Source organism: Centroberyx gerrardi, chromosome 4, assembly GCF_048128805.1.
Source record: "Centroberyx gerrardi isolate f3 chromosome 4, fCenGer3.hap1.cur.20231027, whole genome shotgun sequence".
Classification (NCBI taxonomy): domain Eukaryota; kingdom Metazoa; phylum Chordata; class Actinopteri; order Beryciformes; family Berycidae; genus Centroberyx; species Centroberyx gerrardi.
Window position 1 is genome coordinate 14,464,659 of NC_136000.1, and position 17,543 is coordinate 14,482,201.

General features: G+C 42.1%; 1 protein-coding gene across 2 annotated transcripts; it reads right to left on the reverse strand.

The window, feature by feature from the left end:
- Positions 1 to 1,935: 1,935 nt before the first annotated feature.
- On the reverse strand, positions 1,936 to 17,531 carry dapk2b (death-associated protein kinase 2b). Of its 2 annotated transcripts, XM_071896506.2 has the most exons (12): positions 17,408 to 17,531; positions 16,491 to 16,663; positions 9,743 to 9,964; positions 8,539 to 8,677; positions 7,479 to 7,608; positions 7,279 to 7,327; positions 7,160 to 7,186; positions 6,907 to 7,059; positions 6,223 to 6,268; positions 3,572 to 3,661; positions 3,374 to 3,454; positions 1,936 to 2,978 (listed from the first exon to the last, which is right to left on the reverse strand). In XM_071896506.2, exons 2-12 carry the CDS (start codon positions 16,565 to 16,567, stop codon positions 2,901 to 2,903), a joined length of 1,092 nt encoding a protein of 363 aa, XP_071752607.1. In that variant the 5' UTR covers positions 16,568 to 16,663; positions 17,408 to 17,531; the 3' UTR covers positions 1,936 to 2,900. The 2 variants fall into 2 exon arrangements, with proteins under 2 accessions (XP_071752607.1, XP_071752606.1); XM_071896505.2 differs by lacking the exons at positions 1,936 to 2,978; positions 3,374 to 3,454; positions 3,572 to 3,661 and adding an exon at positions 3,696 to 5,417.
- Between the last annotated feature and the right edge of the window lie 12 nt (positions 17,532 to 17,543).

The window sequence follows — 17,543 nt, forward strand, 5'->3', positions numbered from 1 at the left end:
CAGCTGTCATTAGAGAGAAGTAGAGTTATGTTCATGCACTAATAAGGACTTTAAACGTAAGTTAGCAGCATGACGTTGTCCAGTTCACCAGACAGCTATAAAGCTTTGTTTTGGACCATATCTACAGCAGTAAATTATGGTTGAAATTTCACTCTCTTGTATTACGGTGGTACAGGTTGAAATCATTTCATCACAAACACACAGATAAAGATTTCGTGAGCTTAGAATTATAAGGTTCTATCTGCCTTCAGGATAGTTCTGAAATATTGAGCTTCAAAGTTTTCAGCACCCATTGAGTTAAATGGAGATGGGTCCTTTTGTTTTAGAAATTACAGACTCAAAAATAATTATTTTCAAACAATAACACCACACATATGTCAACAGGCACTCATAGAATAGATTCATGCAACTAACTCGGTTTTGACAAAAAGGTCAGATAGAACCTTATAATACCAAGGTCACGATTTATTGAAAATATTTTTAAAAAATCAAGCACATTGCATAACCTACTGCAGAAGACAATAATGTAATTTCTTGAGGGTCACCTTATTACAATAATAATGTTTTTGAAAAGTTATCCTACACTGGAACATTGGCAAATTTTATTTGCTCATTATACATTAAAAGGACAGTAGCAAGCTCAATAGATGTTGCCTCATGCATTATGATACTGTGTATTGCGCAACATGTATCCTGCTGGCTATGTGCCTTTATTTAATCAAAATACAATGTGAAGTTTACATCACAAAAATACGATTTTACATGTTGTTATTGGTTTACAGCGGCTAATCAATGGTGACTAACCCCTTTGAAGTTGAAACTTATTGGTTTATTTTTCTCCACATTGTTTCTTTGTGACTTACACAGTTGTGATTTTGTATGCAATATAGAAAATGGGCTTGTGCTTATGCTGGACATTAAAAACAAAGATTCTTCAAAGGCAGAGTCTGTGATAGGATGCTGTGTCCCAAACAAGCTTACAGATTCCAGACTGACCTACTTGTTGATTATAACCCCTTTAACACCATCGTTGTGGAACTGGCCTACATTTTCTGGCTGCCAGCAATGTATTTAGTTCAGGTCAAATTTCTCCTCCAATCTCTTTCAGCCTAACCGAGCCCAAACAACATTACTGTTGTGAAACGGCCGCAGTATGAAATATCAATCTCAACTGTGAGTAGCCAACGAGGACAGTGCACCATCATAATTAGAGCTGGTTTATGTTCAGAAAATTAATAATGCATTTATTGTAAAGGGGTGTGGATGATCTGCCCCTTTTACATTTTCATTTTGTTTTGACAGGGACAAGCAGGGGATTTATGGTTTACTGAATAGGATAATGGGATCACACTGTAAAAATTGCAACTGCGGTCCATTAAACCATAGCTTAAATAGGAGAAGTCCATACATACAGCACATTCATAGTCAGTTGTCTTATGGGCCGTGCCAAATGGTCTCACCACAGACAGTAATAGGACATACAATATTTATCCATACACATTATCACGGGGGTCAGTGGACAGGGCCAGCTGCAGATCAGCGGCCCTGGGCTCAAGTAGGGGTTCAATGCCTTGCACAATGTGATAGTCCAAAATTATCAGCACCTTTACAATCCCTGGCCTAAATACAGTGTAAACCTTTCCACCAGTTCTGGGGTCACCGGGAAGCTGGCTGACTTTCCAAACTCCTGTTGCCCTAATCATTCTTAACAAAAAACACTGACGAGGCGGCAGGGAGGCTCGAGGTTAAAGTGTCCCATAATCAGAAGGCTGTCAGCTAAATGCACAAAAAGTAAATGTAATGGTTTAATGGCCATAACTAATAGGCTACACAAGAATCATGTGACATCCTCATTATAACATTGTGATTAGTTCATTGTTTTTTGACCTACTTCATGATATCGCTAATGAGGGAGGCCAATTATGTAAGGTTTGAACATGTTTATTCATTAATTTATTAAACAAAATTTCAATTTACAATACATACAAGTAAACAGAAATATAGTACTCTTGCTTAAAACAATCCATGCTCCATTTTATGAGCTAAGACAAGTAAAATGGAAATTAAGACACTGGCTGACATTCATATTTACACCATAAATACATCAAAATACACCTAACAATTGCATAAAAATATTCAAGGGTCAAATTTTGCTTAACATATAGACTATTTATATATTTATTTACTCATAAAATGAACCAAATGTATTGGTCCCATTGGACAATTTCATAAAAAGAAATACATAACATCCAGTAAACAGATTGCCCTGTATAGCGTACAAGCTTCAGGTTACTTTTGATGTGGTAAATGAAGAGGTTAACGGTAAACAACGTGTTGACACTGACATTTCTGAGTTAAGCAGAACAACATGTAAACACTTGGCTATGAAGATCTGCTATCAACTTGTATTCCTGCAGTACTGTTCATCTGCAACAATTTTACAACAACTCTTATCGTTGTGCGTACAGCCAGCACAACAAAAGGACAACAGCCTATCAACTATCTGTCAATACTCTCATGTCAAAAAATAGTTGAGGGACCTTTTAAGACCTCAGTTGAAAGAGGAAGCAGACTATATTCATTTTGTGTATGCTCTAACATTATTTACGTCTCAACTTTATTGTTCATACCTTCTAGTTAACAGATCTATGCAGGAATTACTCACTCTATTTTAGGAACGGCAATTTCTGCATTAGGAAATACTTTTCAAGAACGGCATGTAACATTCAGCAAATGATCTGTTGCTTTGACCACTTTAGACTGCTGTATTTACAGCGTACTCAAATAAATAGCTCATTCTTTATGAAAGGTAAAAGCGGTAAAATGTGCCTCTAAGTGCAGTGTCACTGTTTTTGAACAGTCACATCCTCAACCATCACACTTTACACTGGTGAACGCTTTCAGGAAGTGCTGCTTCTCTTTCTGGTCCTGGGTCTTCTCTTCAGGATTTCTTCTTCTTGGTCACTTTCGCAGTCCCTCTGAAATGATCAAATGCTTAAGTTGAGTAACAGCTTAAAGATGTGGTTAGAACAGGCTATTAAGGTCACACACATAATGACTAAATGATGCACTGTATATACAAGTTAACAAATAGGCTAGTGGGTCACAGTACATTTGATATTTGTGAGACATACATTAGAGCAGATAGTAGCCATGACAGTGTTACAGAAGGTAAATACTGCTGTGATGACTCTTGAAAGAAGCCTCTAGAAATACACAGGATCTGCTGTAACTATCACAGTCGCTCTTTATCTGGCCGACCTAAGTTTATGCTAATGCCGTCTCATGACACAGTCCAAAAAGAGCCAGTAATTGCGGACTTTTTGGGATCAGTGATAGATTAGCTGCTAGCTTGCGAACAGTGTGTTCCTACCTCGTCCTGGTCAGGCAGCTTGTGGCCCTTCTTCATCATGCGTGTCAAGTGGTTGCAGAGAGACACGATTCTGAATGACAGCTGTTGGGACAGATAAATGACAAAGACAGATTCAGAAAATAAATCAAGAATGAAAAATCTCCCCCCTGATTGTTGCATGGAAGTAATATTATTGTGCTCCCAGTACTTGTGTTTTACCTTCCACCTGCGCCTGGCATACTGTCTCCTGAAGTTCTCCAGGTTGACCACTGACAGCCTCTTCACCATGGCCTGTCTGGGATTCAAGGGCTGAAGAGACAGGATGAGGGATCAAACAAATGGCAGTGGAGCATTCACATTAATGTCAAATCAGTCTTCATGTTCATAAAAGTTATGCCAGGGTATTGGTCTGATTGTGGCTGTATAATATGAAGAATAACATGAAATCTAAAGAGAATCCAGACAAACTACAAGGGTTTGGGACTGGGATAGATAAACAATAAATGTTTATTTCAGTGCTTGGAAAAAGACAACAGTCAAAAATGTCTGTGTGCAAATAAAAAAACAAAGCCAAACAATGTGAGGTGGGTATATCCACTGAGGTGCTGAAAAAGACCACACATAAACAAACAGGTAAAATGTATTACATTTATACAGTTATGCATTTTATGGTTAACTTCAAACATAAAATAATGAAAATTATGACATTCGAAATATAGTTTGAATGCATAATAATGTGTTTTGCCTGTTGGTTCATGGAACATCTCAAAGAAAGAAATAAAAACATGGTATCCAAACGAAACAAATAAATTCAAGCTTAAGTAAAAGTGCTCATTCATATCTATAAAAAAGACAAACTAATCTGAAAAAAACATTCAAGAGTTGTGACGAAACTTCACAAATTAATGACCACTGTAAACAACATAAACATACAGTGTACAAAAATAGAATGGAATGAAAAAATAAATTAATAAAAAAAGTGTGAACTTCTGCTACGTTCCATTGAAAGGAATTCCTGCTTGACCCTGTTTTTTTTCTGGTCACAACAAAAGTAAAACAGAACATTCATCATCAACATTCATGTGCATCATTCCTTGTTAAATCATAAAAAAGTTACCAAGCCTGCTGAACCAAACAAGAACAGTGCCATCTAAAAATAAATGTGTGCTTGTCATCATTTCAAGTTTGGAATTATTCCTAACTAATATTATCGTGCCACTTAACTGAAACTATCATAAAGCTCACACAAGGAAAAACAATCTTATAAATCATGAAGAAATTGTAAAGAATTGATAGCTTAACAACAACACAAAGTTTGTGTAGTTGAATAAAATCAATGTATTGAATTCATACAATCTCTTTTCAAAGGAACATATACTTAAGATTAAGCAACAATCAATAAAAAGTTTGTCTTCTCCTGTGTTAGTTAGCCAGAGTCTGTGATTGTCTGTTTGGCCTCGGGGCACAGGTCCGCCCCACAGGACCGGTGCAGCAGCTCCCTTAGCGCCTGGTTCACTTCCTTATGCAGACTGCTGCTGTGGATGCTGCCGTTGGCCCCCTCAGGGTGCCGGGAGCCCATCACCTCCTGCAGCCACTGCAGCTCGGAGTTCAGCTCCTGCCTGAGAGCGTTCAGCTGGCTCTGCCTCTGGTGGTACTTCCCGCTGATACTCTCCAGACTGGCATCTACCGCCTTCATGTCCTCCTGCAGCAGCCTCCTGGTCGCCTCCACTTTACGGAACTCGTAGCGTACCTGGGACAGCTGCTTCCTCGCGCTCTCGCTCTCCTCCTTGTACCAGGCCTCCTTCTCGTTGTAGATGGAGAGCAGGGCCTCTATGTCGCCCTGCAGCGTGTGGCGAGCTCCTGCCACCTCTGATAACCCGGTCTCCATCAGGCTGATGTCCTCCACCACATGGGCAAAACGCTCAAAGTTAGCGTACGTGTTGTTCGGGGGCATGCTGGAGTGGGACTGGATGGTGTACTCCTTCAGACGCGTCGTCTTCAGCTGCCATGGCTCCACTTTCTTCTTGGCCTCTGGGGCGGAGCTGTCCTCCGTGTGGCCGTGGGACTTCAGACAGAGGGGTGGAGGGACACTGAGTGAGAGTCTGTCTCATTGGTGCATCTTTGACACACACACGTCAGTGGTGAATGTCCCAGCAGGCGTGGCACTGTAGGATTAGTGTGTAAACCTACAGCAAAAGCCATGGCAGGTGAGAGAGGCAGCCCAAAAGACATTCCTGCTGAGGGTGTTATGTTCCTTGTCTTCATGCTTGCACGTATCCAAACAGGACGAGGACTCCACAGCAAAACACCATTCACATGCATGTCAGCGGCCAGTAGTGGAACACACTTCTTCAGCATTACAAGCTGTTAAATGTCATAACCATGCCATTCAAAAAAATTAGTGAGATCCAGCTTCGGTTCGATGTCTTTGATTTCTTGATTTAACTAACTCAAGCTAGAGGGACAATTTCACACTGTAAAAGCCAGAGGGAGACTGTCCAAGATGTGTAGTGCTGAGTGTATTGATAGGTGACGGGTGAGAGAATCGTCCCAGAGGAGGGGTGTGGTGCTATAATGGCTACAATATAACTGTGGTATGTTTTGAACAGGCCAGACTGTATGTAGTTCAGTTTAAACTCTGGGATTTTGAGCCTGTAGATATTCAAATACGCTATTCAAATTTCGTTGAGCATTTAAAGATGCTCCCATAACAAATAAACCTGATACCCTACTGTTACCTTTGACACATGAGATGCAGCACAGCGAGATGTTGTTTAACATGTTTGGGTGGAGTGCTGACAGATATATCAGTGGTAGCTGACAATACAGAAACATGCTATTACAGTATATAGCATAAACCACGTGCATACCTTTATCCAAGGATGGTCGAGGGCGTCTTGTATGGTCAACCGCTTTCTAAAAAAGTGTAAATAAACAAACAAAAAATGAATAAACAAAGAAGGAAAAAAAAGAGAGAGAGAGAGAGAGAGAGAGAGAGAGAGAGAGAGACAGAGACAGACAGAGAGAGAGCAGATGAGGAAATAAACAGCTCCATGAGAGACAGAGCATGGAAAGCAAGTCCTATCATGCTTTAGGTTGTGAGCCCCACAGGAATATGTTGAGAACAGCATACATTTCACATGAATATTCCTAGAGGTGCATTTAAATGGAAACACATGTCAAGCAACAAGTCCAAGATAGGATCTAATTACATGGCACAAAGAAAGACAGCTATTACACAATGCTTTGCCTTAGGTGCAGTAATTATATTCACAGTATAAATAATGTTTGTTTGTTTGTTTGTTTTTTGCTTACGTGGCTATCACATGCTGTCAATCCTTGCTGTCAATGTGCCCAATTCCATGTTCTAGATTTTTTGTTGATTGGCTGCCCTTACAATCCCATTTGGACAAGGGATTTGGCCTTTAAATACCAAAAAGCGCATAGTATTTATTGCAGGGAGACCTCTAAAACTGGGATTTTTTATTGTAATTGTCAGACTTGACCTTTGGCCTTCAGCCTCTCTACTGGTCGTGAGAGAACCATTCCCTTACCTTGTGTCTTTTTCCAACAGCTGTCTGATGAAGCTCTTGGCCAGCTCACTCGTACTGCTGAAGAACTCTTCGTCAAACTCGTAGTTCATCGCTGAGATGTTTCCCAGTGTCTCCTGCTTCGTGTCACCAAGGAAAGGGGAAGCACCGCTCAAACTGAAACAACAGCAAAAACACGCACACATAAAGATCTTCCTTTATTATCTCTTACAGTATATTAAGATTCAGATTGAGATAATGAATCATCCGTACTTACAGTATATATGTGATGACTCCAATGCTCCTGTGAAGGATTGCACAAAGTTAATCCAAAGAAATGCATTGCAGCCTGTTGTATGGTGGTCAGTAGAGTCAGAGATAATTGAGGGCTCTTACCACATGTCTGCCTCCAATCCCAGTTGCTCATAGTTGACTATCTCCGGAGCTGAAAATAGACACCACACAGACTCCTGCATCACAAACAACACCGGGCCAAATAACAAGAATCTTTTCAAAATGTCCTACAGTACACACAGATGTCGCACAACTACAAACATGGAAAAAAAAAAAACCCAGACCTGCTTGAAAATACCTACCAACAAATTCAGGAGTTCCGAAAATGTTTTTGAAATCTGCTCCAGCTTCTATTTTATGTGCCAGACCAAAGTCTATGAGTTTGATGCGTGGCAGCAGGACATTCTTATCCAGCAGCATTATATTTTCAGGCTGCGAAAAGAACAAAACAACAAAAGAGGCCACATTCGTCAGCAGATTCATACCAATGCTAAGACTGGGTAATTAGCAACAATAGAATAATACACATTACCTGTTTAAAGTCATCTATTGCGTAGGCATTAAAGGAAAACATCGCAAAGGTTATAGTCATAATTGTTAGTGTGCAACATTAAGGTAAAAAAAAGTGCATTTGAATTACAGCTAGGTGGAATCAGCAGGATCATTTTTGCATATCTACATACTGTATGTCCACACTTAATGTAATGAGTGTCCTCAGTATGTAGGATCGCTAAAAGTTGTTCCCATCATTCTCACTGTCCTATAAATCAATTTAAAGGTCACAAGGTCTATACTATCAACATTGACTGCCTGGGTAGACAGTTTCAACATTTTCCTTGATTGACTATTAACCTTCCAGTTTCACAGAAAATGTTCAGCATCTAATTACTGCATAGAGCAAACATTGTGCGCTGTAGGTCTGAATCGTGCCCTTCACCAAGCGGCCTCTATAGCTGGTTTTTCCTTGCCAAACTAAAAGCATTCAGAGTGAGTGTAGGAGGAGGCAGCACTAGAAAAACAGGATGGTGACTATCAGAGAGTAGTGAGGGTGACATTTCTCTCTAATGGCAAAGAGATAACCTTGTGGTGTCTGTGTCTGAGTGTCTGGACCCCAGCCACAGAAAACAGGAAGGATGTGTGATTCAGAGTGGCGAGACACACTCTAACAGCACGTACATTAGAGACCTGGTATACATATACATAGAACACAGTAAGTCCTGCCCCATCCTGCATGTACAGTAGCAGGGGAGTCAAAGGATTTAGCACAAAACATCCTCCTCTTCCAAAGGAGTCCTTAACAGAAGCCAAATGTGGCTTTACATGAGAAGCAGGTGGCACATTTCACTTGTGGCTCCATCGTACCTTTAGGTCAAAGTGTGCAATCCTTTTGGAGTGGAGATACTGCACTCCATCTAGGATCTGTTTGATAAACTGGGTGGCCTCCTCTTCACTGAGAGACTCCTTCTGAGCCAGGAAATCGAACAGCTCTCCTCCAGAAACTCTGTAACACACACACACACACACACACACACACACACACACACACACACACACACACACACACACACACACACACACACACACAGAGACACTCCTTCATACTCAGTGACTCATACCATGTGCTCCAATAATCTGGAGCATGACCACTCTTAAAATGTAATCTTAAGTGTGTTCTCAGTATGTGGATGCATTGGTCCAGGATGCCTTGGATAACTGTGTTTGTGGCAACAATACATTCCTGTCTTAAGTTAGTTTACCCCAGTGATGAACCATAAGTAGTACTCCATCTAGCCAATAGCAATAGGAGAAATTATAAAAGGCTGCAAAGGACATTAAACATCCTTTGACCAGCTGATAGCCCATAAGCATGATGCTCTTTCTCTTTCACACAGAAAAACCCCACCATTGATTTGAGAGTGCTTTCAGCTCTCTATCTGTAGCACAGTGTGTGATCGTGTAACTATATAGTGCAACATAACCCGGTCTGTCAGTCGATTCACCCCCGCTTTGATTGGATTGAGCTTTCAATTAGTCCTAATTGGGCCCTCCATGTTCTCCGGCGCCCACTGGAGCCGGAGGGTGCCCTAGCTCCCTCTGGGGCCTCTTTCTAACCAAAGCATTATTGACTCAGTAAGAGACATTTAGTTCTGTCTGGTCTGCATGATCCTGGCAGAGGTTTTCAGCAAACACAGGTTCAACAAACAGCCTATGTACACATAAGCAAACACACAGACCAGATTGCTCCTACACACAGACACACAACTAGCACCGAATTAAGACATGGATCTAAAAGATAATAATGGCCTTATGTTTTTTATATTATAACAACATGCTATACATCCTGTTTAGTGAGGTCTAATCCTTTGACTACAGAAGAAATGCCAAATAATAAAACCCAAACATGTGGCAGGGATTTGATTGTGTGGCGAGATTTGGATGTTTTTAGGATTAACACTGGTGTAACTTGACAAGCATGAGGAAATGCTATTGTATCGAATGGCAAAAGATTGTAAATGGCACTCTGTCGTATTATGCAAGTGTTGTAGATACTTCCGCGGTGACTCACAGTTCTAGGATCAGCACCACATCTGTGCGGTTCTCGTACACGTCGTGCAGCGTTACGATGTTGGAGTGCTGGATCTGCTGCAGGATGTCCACCTCCCTCTCGATCTCCTCTCTTCTCACTCCCCGCCTGCTGGCCCGACTCTGCCGCTTCTTGATGAACTTCGCTGCGTATTCAAGGCCTGTGCTCTTCTCTATGCAGCGCTTGACAATGGCAAACTGCCCACTGCAGACACAAAACAAGCAAAAGACATTGACATCAGTTCTAACCTCAGCAACTACAAGGGGGACTGATCTGCTTCGGGAACTGAAACGGACAAACGAGAGAAGAGTTTTGTTCCAAAATAAGATACTACCACTGGAAAAATGAGGCACCTACTCTCACAAAATGATTGATTAGCAAAACACTGAAACAAAGTATGTAACAATATTAGCAATATTGAATGATTCATTCACTTTTCTTAAATGGATGTATAGCATTTTTTGACTAATCATGACTGTAGAAACATGTGAGAGGTCTGATCCATGCCTAGCTGAGTGGCAATTCAACAACTTGGATATATGAAACATTTCATGCAAGTTGGAGTACAGTATGAAATGGATGGCCAAAACTGCAGAGAAAAAAAGCAAGTTCATAATTCAATATCTCTAAAAAAATAAAAAAATAAATAGGAGTACTGAGAGTTATTATTACTGTTTCAGTGTTATAACTTAATCAACTGAGGAAATCACCCGCTATTCTTTGAAAAATACCATAATTTGTTTTTCTTGTGCTGAATCAAATAGTGGATATTTCATTTGGTAATGAAACTCATATAACATATAACTATAGGATATGACTATGGGTGAAAGCAGAGGTCAGGGAGGAAATGTTCTGTCTATAATGGTTAATGTCCATCATTTCCCGTCTCCCAGCCAGCCGGAGAACAATCGTACAGACCGGCAGTGTGGACAGAACTGCTGTCCTCCCACTACAGCAACCTTCCTGCCAAATTTCTAGCCATCCTCAAGAGGTCAGTCCTCTGGAAAAAAATCCCAAAACCTCTGAATATTTCACAACAGAGGTGTGGCTTACAGGCCCTCTGAGTGGATCATTGTTTCTGTGTTTTGCTGCTTTGCATATTATAGTCTCTGGACATACGGATGATTATGGCGTTTAGTTTGTGGAGTTTTAATATTGAGCTTTGTCAACCCAACATGTTTAGTGAATAAAACCATTCAAACTTGTGTCACTCTCTAATAACATAACTAGAGAGTCTTTTCACTCGTAATTGATGAGGAGGGTGAAAACATTTTCTAGTACTTTGTCACCCAGTTAAATATATGTGGTGAGTCTCCATGCCTGTATTATCAGACTAACACTTGTAATCTCGGACCTGACTAAGCCTGCCACTCCTGCTGCTTACACCCTGCCTGCTGCAGGACGCTGTGGGCTTGCCTGCCTACTCCATACATTTATCTGTTAACTGGGCCACTGAAGACAAGCCTCTGAGTCACTGAGCCTTCAGTATCAGGCCCAGAAGGACATGAGGGCTGGTGTGGTTGCACAACTGGCAAAGAGGCTCTGAGTGGGCAAGCCATGGATGAACGTTATCTTTGACACGACTGAAGAGGAGCACTCAGTCAAGTATGCATACAGAACAATGAGTGGGATAGGTGGATTAAGCATAATAAGCTAGCGGACCCCAGAATTTAAAGGGTATAAGTTTGTGAATTCTGCAATGTGGCAATGACACCTTGTACTTTCAGACATTGTGAAAGAGCACACTGGAGAGAGGGAACAGATAATTATGGGCAGCCAATTGATGTGTTTTGGACACTAGTCTCCACAGAGACATCCCAGGGTGGCTGTGATAGGCTGTCCAGGCCGTGCGCGGCACTATCATGGCTAGCAGGCTAAGAATAGCCGCGCCTGTAGGCTCATCCTCCACCTGCCATCTCTCCGGTGCCGGGTGGAAGGAATGGGCCCGCTGAGCTGGAGGAGGTGAGGGAAGGGAAGGGAAGCGGGGTGGAAAGGAAGTGCTGAGAGGGACTAGAGGATTAAAGCTGTCCCCTGATGGCAGCACCAAACACACAGATTCCAGAGGCACATGGCAGCCCGCTGTGCTCGCACCACGCTCACTCCAATCAGTGGAGCCGTACACACACAGCGTACACTTCCATTTTCAAAGTGCATTCACTCAGGGAAAGCTCCAGACCATCAAAAAATCTTTTTAACACAAATGTATATACTGTAATAATCATCTCTCTGTGGTTTCAGGTAACGTTTTAACCTTTATTTACCCAGGATACGTTGGCTAAGCCCGTTTGCTCTTTTTCAGACACACCCTGCCCTATAGCTACACAGTCACATCTGGGAGCTTCCCAGTACTACTACATTGGTCTAATGTTGGACATTGAGCAACTCCAGTGAAGATATTTGGGGTTAAGCACCTTGCTCATGGTCACCTAAACAGCAGTTAGTGACATGAACTTCTCCCACATTTCCCCCGAGTTTTGCACTGTGTGCAATATGCTTATTTCTAATACGACTGCTACAATTCTCCATGATACAATCTTTGGAAAATACAGTGACTAAAGCTCATTATATATGCATAGAAACAATTTATTTTTGGTTTTATGCTCTTACATATTTTCCAGGCTCTGGAATGCATCTGCTTAACCTACTTATTGAAACCACTTAGCCCCCAGTTATTACCATGATCATTTACTTAATATTAGGGCAGCAAAAACACCATCGTGCACGTCCCTATTTGAAAATGCTGAGTGGGCATGTCCCAGAAGAGAATGAGAGAGAGAGAGAGAGAGAAAGAGAGAGAGAGAGACAGAGAGAGACAGAGAGAGACAGAGAGAGAGAGAGAGAGAGAGAGAGAGAGAGAGACCAAGAGGGACTGTACATAAAAACCAAATTACAAGGGAAGAATGCACACCCTAACCCTGGGCTTCGAGTACTCTCTCTCTCTCTCTCTCTCTCTTTCTCTCTCTCTCTCACACACACACACACACACACACACACACACACACACCACCTACGCATACACACATACACTGCAAAGGGAAAATAAAAACATGCTGTGGGGGGCTCAAACAGAGCATCATGGAATCTCAAATGCTCTTTCTGTCCTTTCTATTCACAGGACGTTTCTCCCCCTGAGACATCCCTGAAAGACTGACCCTGTTTAAGATGACTGTGGTAATGTGTGAACCGAGGAGGGGGCAAGTCACTGAATGAATTCATCTTTCAAAAACAGGCACCAAGCACCCTAAGGGGAGGAACATGTCACATGATAGGAGCAACTATGTCCAACTATGTCCTAGATTTAACTGTTAAGCGAGATTGAACGGAGTGACTTTCGTGCTGATGGTTGTAACCTAAATGCGAGAAACTGCGGGACCCAGGTGTGAGGACTTGACTGAGTGTTGTGGAGTGTTGTTGTGGAGCGTAGAGTAACAGAGGAGAGAGCGGTGATGCTGGGAGGGGTATTCCACAACGGGCCAGGCGTGCCGGCTGTCTTAGCTCTAAGCCGGCCAGTGGCTCTGAAAACACCGTCTCTCTGTGGAGTTTCCACTTCCAACAGCTGAAGGTTATTATCCACGGCCAAGGTCGGAGGAATGCTCGGACGAGTGGCGCCGGCCCAATATTTAAACACATTTCTCAACTGAACAACCTCTGGGACAGCGTGACAAAGCCAGCTTCATAATTGACCAAGCCCTGTCCCTAACCATCCCTGTCATCTGCAAATGCTAAACTAATGTGTAGGAAGGCTGGGGAGGCAACACAGACTGACAAGATGTTCCTCATCGTCACAGAATAATATTATTTCTAGCATGTCAGAGGATGAACAGCTGTATTATGTAGCGATGGAAACGCTTCAAAACCCAAATACACCATTTGTCTGTCACTTTATCTTACAACAATATTAAGTATCTCAAAAATGATGTCTGAGAAGTATTCTAGATAGATTCCCACTGGTTTTTGAAGCGGTCTGATGTCAACAAAACATTTGTGTAGGGGCAGGGGTGTGTGAGCGCCCCGGTGCTGCTGACCTCTGTCAGGACGGGAACTCCAGGAATGTCCAGCGGGTCAACATGGAGTTCCCTCCGTCAAGCTGCTCTCAACAAACACATTTTTCACCCACTCAACAGCAGGAATGCCTACGTCTCAGAGCTGACTACACGCTTTCTCTCCTGCCCCTAGTGCCCACTGTCTGTGCTATAGATACATCATGTAAACCCCGTAAAGGATCAGCAGCACCTGTTTGCCTCGCGACTGTTGGCCCTTTTCACTTCAACACATCCAGTGGGTGAACGCTGCAGAGTGAAATGTGTCTCTGCATCCTCTCTAAAGACAGCAAACTTCTGCAAACTGAAAACATTTCTCCAATTCATTTCCCTTTTCATCTATTTTGCATAGTATTTCCAAAATGGACAATAATAGCAATAGCCACAGGCCGCTCTTTGTATTTCAGTGTGGTCTGATGTGACCTTTTCAGTGTTCTCACATTCAGTTACTATTGACACACTCATGGCCTTTAACTCATTTAATAAAAGCACTGCAGACCCAAGACTTCCTATACTCAAAAATGTGCAGCCTTGTATTTGTATCCGCTGTGACGTAGTTGTAGTGTTTACAGAGAGTTTAAAATGTGGAGGAAGTTGACAAGCTTTTGTATTTTCCTTCAGGTGTGTAAACACAATGGCGCTTCCCATCCAGCAGCGCTTCCTGTGAATTCTTGAATTCTTGGCTGCTGAAGATGAGCGATGACACATGACGTTGTTTTGTTCAAAAACAGTCACATAACACGAGTGACCGATGGCCACCAGGAGCAAAGGTATCAAGGTTTTATAAAAGGCTCAGGCGGATTTACCGTTCTGGCCAAATATGGAAGAGTGTGAAATCGTGCTGGCGTTAGCGACGGTCACATTATTGGTTGAAAGGTAGGGTTCACATCGTCCTCTGTGTTCCCAGAAGACCCTTTTTTTCTCAGCCTTGCCTGGACGATCACTTACATAACAGCTCACCACCGCCTCCACCTGTCCCTCGGAAGGCCGATGGCAGCTGCAGGCCCGCACCCCACGACACTTCCCATGTCATCAACGTCATCACTTAGACCGTAAAGACTGCCTCACATCTCAGACAAGGGTTGCTTTACGGATAGGTTTACCAGAAACACATTGTCATATGTGGAAAGGAACATCAATTACAGCTGTGAGGGGCCCAACGGTATCAATATCTGTGAACAAGGGACCTCAGCATGATGAATCACCTTTCACGAAGAGACTGGCTAAACAGTTCCATAGAGTACAGCACATCTCAAATATTCCACACAGATCAGTTTATGGCCCCCTTCATCGAGTTTCCCCCCACCCTCTTGGGATGACGATTGAGTAACATCAGAGAATCCGAACCCACGCAACACACACAAACTGTGACCCGACAGCCTCCCCAACCCACTGGAAAACAATGAGCCAGAGGAGAAAGGAACAAGCAACACCTCAGTAACTACAATGAACCTAGAGACAGCTGCTGGAGAGCTGTTCAAATTCACAGGCACTCCCATGACACAGAAAGCCTTTCTCGTTCTCAGTCACATATGTCTGTGGCTTTCAACCGCGTTGATTCTAGCCTTTCTCTACCTCATGATAGGGGGGCTAAACACATGCAAATTAAACCACAAGTCCCTCCTAAGCTCAGTCTTCTTTTCCGAACAACAGGTTTTCAGCTCCACCACAACTCGGCGATATTGTCAGGCCTTTAAACAACTCGTTTCTACAACATGAGCCTCTCATTTACCTTCTAGTAATCTGCTGGCTTATCCTAACGATGTTTACTCTCTTCATCCACAGGCGCATCTGAATATTTAAAAAGAAACACATCTAACGTTTAAATCAGAGGAAGAATCTCCATCAGGAAAATGACATTGAGCTGTGGATCGTTGCTCTACTAATATTAAACATGTAAACACAGCTGGAGCGCCCAGTTCATCAGCAGGCTATACAGGGACGGTCTCGGTTTGTCCTGTGTTAGGTAGGGTGTGTCAGAGTAGCTGTATGTGGACAGCAAATAGGTTACAGGCCAAGGCTACACTGGGACATAGTGTGTGTTTTGATTGGTAGTGAAAAGTAAGAGGTCAGAAGTTTTCCTTTCACACCCTACCAATCTGTTAACAAGTGGTGCACATGCCCATGCTGTCCTTCCGTGATAAAGGGATTTGCAGCTTCCCCATATTGCACTATCAACTTCCTTTAATTTGTTTCCCCTTGGTACACAGTTTCTTGAGGTCTGCTGTGTAGGGGCTTGGCCTATACATATATTTGTCCCTTCAGTTTTTCATTATCCTTAACTTCAACACATTGATTCAGCTATGGTGTAGAGAACTGCTCCTATATAGATAGTAGACAGGTAAATCTAAGTTTGTTCTCTTTCGTACAATATAGGCTACATATTGTGCCAAAACAATACTTGTTTACTTGGCGTACCTTTATCTTTTGAATTTTATCTCTCGCTGTAAACTTCAACCTACTTAAAACAGTGACACTCCCAAATGCAAGCTTTAACAGGCCAGCTGTTTGCATATCTCCATTCCCTGTGTACACTCATGAGGACCACTATATCAAGAGGCAGGCGGGGGAGTACTGAATCATAATCTCACTCAAAAAATAAGTGAAGGAAAGAGATCATTACAGTTAAAACTAAATTGGAAGTAAACTACTTCCACGTGTTTCTAGTAACAGCTTCGAATAACACTCACCTTCCCAGCTCTTCTCCAATTTCATAGAAATCATCCACTTTCTGTTGCTTGAATACCGCCATGCCCAATGTCTTCATTGATGTAGTTTATCTTCTTAACATGCAGCACTGAAGTGAGTCTTTCCCCTGTCCGTCTCTCCAACTGTCCTGCTCCTTTTCTTCACAAGTCCAACCCTGTGAGAAGAGATGACAACTCAGATAGATATTCCTGTTGATTTCTGACTAAAGAGCAATGAACACTGTTGCTTCATGTTCCAGCTTGCTGTAAAACATTCCATCTCTGAGCTGTACCTACCTGCACTTTGGTCTTCAAGAAACATTACAACCTGATGGGCACAAACAAAGTGGGCCAATGCTGGGCTCTTTTGCTCATGAAAAGAAAATAAATAGGGCAGTTTGTCTGCCTTTCACAAGTCTAAATGCTGATTAGACAACATTAAGCCAAAGTACTAATGACACTGTTATTACAGTGGGCTTCATTATTCAGTAAGTACAACTCAGACAACTGTGCCAAGCTGGTTAGTAGCACTATTTAGTTCTTGTGATTATTGTGATTATTAACAGGATTACAAAGGAAAAAGGAAATGGCATTTGGGTAATTAGGGCAGGGTATCTGTTTGGGAAATTATTGCAAGATAGGAAACGTTTTGTGTGATAAAAGTTGATAATGGCACTAACAAAGTGTCAAATAACTATTATTACTACTATGAATGAGAATTTAAAAAAATCAGATCTTAAATGAATAGTAAAACATGGTTCAGTACAACAATCAACACATACATACAATAAAAAACATGAAGACAGACAACTTTTGAAAACAGCACCATTTGAGGTAACATGGAGAAGTCCTGTCTGACAAGTTTCATGTCACACCACACAAAGGCTCAACAATAACAACAGCTTCATCTCATTTCTTACCTTCTGTCAGAGGCAGAGCTGCTAATAAACTTGCATACTATTCCCACGTCTTCAGCTGGTCTGGTCTGCTCTCGTCTGTAGTTCAGTCACAATGCTGCCACTTCAGAGTCTCAATTTATTTCTCACTCATGGCAGC